This window comes from Triticum dicoccoides, chromosome 2A (assembly GCF_002162155.2).
Source record: "Triticum dicoccoides isolate Atlit2015 ecotype Zavitan chromosome 2A, WEW_v2.0, whole genome shotgun sequence".
Lineage (NCBI taxonomy): Eukaryota > Viridiplantae > Streptophyta > Magnoliopsida > Poales > Poaceae > Triticum > Triticum dicoccoides.
The window spans coordinates 205,234,602-205,240,056 of record NC_041382.1 but is presented as its reverse complement, the minus strand read 5'-3'; the positions used below and the strand labels follow the sequence as shown (position 1 = coordinate 205,240,056).

Genomic DNA, 5,455 nt, shown 5'->3' with positions numbered 1-5,455 from the left:
ACCTATCAACATGTGATCTAATTTTATAGATCTCGATGCGAGAAATCCAATGATGAAAAAGAGTCGAGATTTGAACGCACGGTTTAAGAGATAAATTTTTTTGAATAACCGGATGTACGAAAAAAAATCTCAAGTTGCGACAAGTGACGCACATGCAATGCGTCAGTTGTCGCAATCTAAAATGGTAGGAGTGATCTTTGATAGGAATACTCTTTAATTAGTGATTCAGACCATTAACGTACACGTTTGACCTGACCTCTATGTATCTAGTTTTGAGAAGCCCAAGCCCATAATTGATAGCCCACAGGGCACGTACTGCAATCTGGTCGATCTGCTGGTCTACGTACTCGTTGATTGGACCAATACAGAGCATTGCCACAATACATCGCTATTGCCCAACTCCACTTCTCCACAATCCTCAACCGTTTCAGCTGCCATCGCCACCGAGCTAGGGCTTAATTGAGCGGCAGACCTCATGAGCATCAGCAACGACCTGACTGACGAAGGATCCCGCACGCCCGGTATGAATCTACCACAACTCCACAAGCTGGTCTACTAATTGGCAAACATCTCCCCCTCTCGGCTTTCACAACACGGCTTGTGGGTTTGTCTAAGCTGAACCTATTGTATGGTACATCGATATATTAACTTTACGGGTGTGTTTAGGGCACATTTAGATGTGCTCTAGTTATTGCATATCTAAGTGAGTGAATCAAGCATAAAGCGGAAAAGAAAAAAAGAAAAAGAAAATATCCACACGGATCTCAACGTAAGATCAATGACATAAGACTTAGATGTGCAATACTTATGACACATCTAGATGTGCTTTAGCAAAACTGTAACAAAAAATTGAAGCCATTTGTTTTAACCACCCACTTCACTGATGAGAATGCATAGCTACTTGTATATATTTTAGGAGTGGATTACTACAAAGCTCGACGTTTGATGGTTTGATGGGCCTGTTGTGCGTAGATATACATCTAAGCTGATAAAAAAATGTAGCTATTTCAATGTAACTGCAAAACAAATGTTGTCATTATTTGTTTGATATCGACACTATATTAAAGAAATAAAGAAATGATATATACGTTGGTGCTGCATTTTTTGCATGTGCATTGTCCTCTTAGCCCCCCTATGTTCAAATCCTGACTCCGCCCATGATGTATTCCCACATTAATCTCATTACACAACACGCACATAGATGAGATATTCAGCAACACGCATGATCACTGGTGAGCTGATGAATTAGCTCTGTACCCAGCTTAGCTAGAGCTGATGAATTAGTTCTTCATCTATAGAGTAACCTTATACAATAATCTATATATACTCATAATGGCTTTGTGCTATATATATGACAAGCTCTGTTTCAAATATGTGCGCATAGACGTCATGGTGTATAACCATCAGTTGTTGCTAGTGTTGGTCGACACAGATACAGTGGCCGACGACGGGCACGGTGGCTTCGGCTTCGACTTTGCCTTCGGTTTCGAGTTAGTCTTCGACGGACACGGTAGCCTTGGCTTCCGTGCATTAGGATGGCACGGCCGCTTTAGCAGCGGCTTCGGCGGGGTTGGTTTCGGCGGCATGGGCGACGGCGGCGATATGGGCGACGGTGGCGGCATGGGCTTCGGTGGAGCGGGCTTTGGAGGTGTGGGCTTTGGTGGCGTCGGCTTTGGCTCCGGCTTTGGTGGCTTCGGACTCGGGGGCTTTGGACCCGGGCTTGGGTGGTGGTGGTGATGGTGATGGTGGTGGTGGTGGTGGTGGTCCAAGCATTTGTGCCCGCATGATTTGTAGCAATCCGCCTGTTTATCTGTAAATCAAAGGCATGGTAAATGGAGTGATTCTTATATGTACGCGCAATTTATGACCTTCTTTGGTTGGGTTTTTGCTTCTACTTTTTTAGCTTTTTCACTTTGGTAAAAAACCAAAAAAGTTCCTAAATAGGTGTTTTTTTTTGCTTCGGCTTTTGGTATATACTCATAAGACAAGAGCCGAAGCAAAAAAAAACCCTATTTAGAAGCTTTAGTGACTTTTTTGGTAAAGTGGAAAAACTATAAAAGAATAAGTAAAAGCCCAAATAAACAGGCCAGGTAAGACGCATGTTGCTTTTTTGGAGTACGTACAGGGTGGGTGATTGAGGCAGGTCTCCGAGATGCACATCTTGTAGCACACCGGCGGCAGGCTCCTGTAGCAGTCCACGATGCACATCTTCTTGCATTTGAAGTACTTCCGCCAGTCGCTGCGGCTGTCGTCGTGGTCGTCGTCGTCGTCGTCATCGTTATCATCATTCTCATCATCGTCGTCCTTATCATCGTCGTTGTCGTCGTCGTCCTTGTTGTCCTTATCATCATCGTCGTCATCCTTGTCATCCTTATCATCGTCGTCCTTGTCATTCTTATCACCGTAGTCATCGTCATCCTTTTTGTCGCCCTTGTCATCGTCGTCCCTGTCGTCGTAGCCGTCGGCGATATGGGCGACTGCACCATCGGTTTTGTCGACAGCGGCTAGAGTGCCATCGGTGGAGTGTGTGATTGCTGCAGTGCCATCGATAGAGTTGACGGGGATGGAGGCGGCTGCTGCACCATCGTCGACGGTTGTGTGGACGGCGGGCTGAGTACGATTGACGGAGCGGGCGGCGGCATCACGGTAGCCGTCGCACTTGTGCATGCAGGAAGAGTAGCACCGCCAGCAATGTGCTCCCTTTGCGGGTTGGGGATCCGCTGCCCCCGCCGCGGCGAAGAGCGCCGCCACGGTCAAGACGGCGGCGATCCTGGCCACCGCCATGGAGGCCATGCTTCTCCGGTGAAATTTGTGGAGATGGAGATCGATGGTGTGGCTGGCTTTGCAGAAGAAAGGTGGTATATATGGGCAGATTGAGCGTACATGTTCTCGCGCGCAGATCGAGTGCACGCGACATACAAACTGAATCAGTTAGCGCGCGACCTGGAGATGCAGCACGCGTCCGGCAACTACGTACCTCCATGCTTAATTTGCTCGCGCCAGCTTCTCATGCGTCGCGCATGAATGCATTTGGTGAATTTGTTCGACCCACAGCTTAGTTTTGGTAATTTCCTAGCTAGGCATCAGTCACGCATTTTGCACAGCTCCACCATCCCTAAACTGTGCTCTTTTCCTTTCACCCCTTAGCTCCAGCAACCCGGGTTTGATTGCATTAACCAAATGATTATAGAGAAATGACCTATTTTGTATGTAGATTAACAAAATTTCCATAGGATAATTAAATTGTGTTTGGCGTGTGTATTGCAATAATCCTTTTTGTCCACTAAGACTTCGCATATTTTTCCATTTATATGGCCAACCTTTTTTTCTTATAAACTAAGTTCGGCTGACTTCCAAAAAAATTTAGCAAACGATGATTCATGAACCACAAACAAAGCCTTGGAAACTGGTCCCTCTAATTGATATTGGGCGCCATTTTAGAGTCATTAGCCATGTATTTATACATTTTGTCATCATTATACAAAAAAACACCAACATCGACTCGATTTGATATCACAAAAAAATTCATGAAATGTATTCTGATAACTTATAATTACTTCTGTACGTAACAACATAATTTAAAACGTTTGTAGTCAAAGAAGGCCCAGCTTCGACTAGCAGCCTGCACTGAATTGGCATTTGAATATCATATGATGTATAGTTTCCTCAATCGGTTGCCCACACAATAAGCAGTCATGGTCATCTCCAATATTGTAGTGACGGCGTTGAGATTGTTTCTGATGTTGAGACGATCCGAGAGGAGAAGCCCACCAAAAACTTTAATTTTCATGCTTGATTTGGATTTTCACAATCACAGGTATGTCTTGTGTGCTTTAATATCTCTGAAGAAACATTTGTAGTTAGTATCGCCGTGGCGTCTATTTACTAGATCCCTAAATATACGCCTATATATCTTTGTCCTCGGGATGAGAGCCATTACCCATGTGTGCAATAAGATTTTGGATTTGACGTACTTTGTTATGAGCTTGCATGGACAGGGGAAGGTGAAATGCTTCACCAAGTGTCATCATGCCCAAGAAATCTCGGGCGGACATGTCCTCATGTATTGCATAAGAGAAAGCCCTCGGTGGGAGTCAGCAAAGATTTCCTCCATTAATAGATACTTCTACAATAGCACATTACAAAGATTTAGTAGGTACTTGCTTCTTCATTACTCAAGATAACTAAAACAAAGGACATGATATTGCAGATGTTGTGGCCTTGATTGCAATAAGGGTATCATCATTGCATTAAAGCACAGTGGTTGTAACAATGGATTTAGAGGATGAAGGAGAAGGTCATTTGTGGGTGCGTGAGTCGTTGCAAAAGGTCTACTATGACGATGAAAAGATAGGCGGGAATGATTCTCCTAGCGAAGACCATTTTTGTAAGTGATCCAAGGATCAGGACATCCCTTTAGTAGAATGGTAATCTTTCCAATGATGAGTAGGCCGTCAACACCATTTTTTGGGGAAGCCTCTAACTCGAAGAATATCAATGCGAGAGGCCCAACAAACCAAATAAAAAATTGGGAATCTTGTTTTATAACCATGGTTAGTGCTTTTGTTTTCTGGCAGCAACGGATTATGCCAGCATCATAGAGGAAATTCTCTGAGATGCATTTTTAAGATAGGAAACCAATTTGATCACAATGGACTAGAAGCGGGATGAGAGGTTTTAGTTGATTTGTTAGAAATTTTTGCAATGGCCTAAATGGGGCAGTTTTGCAAGGATATGGCAATTTCTTGGAGTAATGCGATGGGTGCCTCTTGGAAAATTCATCGAAAAGGTGGTAGATCATTTCTTTAATAATGTTTCGTAATTTAGGGTAGAAGCTATATAGAGCCAAATCCATTTGGTCTCGGGCTTGCGTTATTATTCATTGATCTGAAGACATCAAAGATTTCTTGGTGGGAGGAGGGTTCATCAATAATGTAGTTGTGGGGTAGTTTGGAGGTAATTCTCCGCTATAGAGAAGTTCCAAAACAGGTGTGAGAAGTGCCCAGGAGAGAGGTGTAATAGCTAGTTAGGATTTCCAATTTAGCATCGAGCAAGAAGAATTTAGTGCCATTGTGTAGAAGGGGCAAGATTTGGTTTTTACGGAACCAGTGAGATGGTAGCGTGGAATTATCATGTATTTTCATCAAATTTGATCGCAAATTTAACTTTACCTATTTGTTGTCAATAAGTAACATTTTCATTAATCGTCCTATATAAGACATGGATGATTAGAGCTCCAAGATTTTGCTTGAGGGTAGAGAGGGCATGTTTTTCTTTGATTTGGTAAGAGATAAATTATTGTGTTGAAATTATTTTTCCATTTTTGATCTAACATCTTATTTTATATCTAGAGCCAGTAGTAGGAAGGAGGAAGAACATAATTATCTTGCCCAGCCTAATTGGTCGATAGGCTTTGCTCTAAGCCGAGTGTCGGTGTGAAATCCGGCAGACCTCG

The 5,455-nt window shown here is 43.3% G+C and overlaps 1 protein-coding gene across 1 annotated transcript; it reads right to left on the bottom strand.

Annotated features, from left to right (window-relative positions):
• Positions 1 to 1,135: 1,135 nt before the first annotated feature.
• Positions 1,136 to 2,799, bottom strand: LOC119354218 (formin-like protein 3). Its single transcript, XM_037620924.1, has 2 exons — positions 2,124 to 2,799; positions 1,136 to 1,810 (listed from the first exon to the last, which is right to left on the bottom strand). Exons 1-2 carry the CDS (start codon positions 2,791 to 2,793, stop codon positions 1,404 to 1,406), a joined length of 1,077 nt encoding a protein of 358 aa, XP_037476821.1. The 5' UTR covers positions 2,794 to 2,799; the 3' UTR covers positions 1,136 to 1,403.
• Positions 2,800 to 5,455: the final 2,656 nt, after the last annotated feature.

What these genes read in the sequence shown, in the direction of transcription:
- LOC119354218 (XM_037620924.1), bottom strand. Translation starts at nt 2,793, where the DNA reads ATGGCCTCCATGGCGGTGGCCAGGATCGCCGCCGTCTTGACCGTGGCG. An exon ending in CTGCCTCAATCACCCACCCT is followed by an intron (nt 1,811 to 2,123) that starts GTACGTACTCCA and finishes TTTGATTTACAG; the next exon opens with ATAAACAGGCGGATTGCTAC.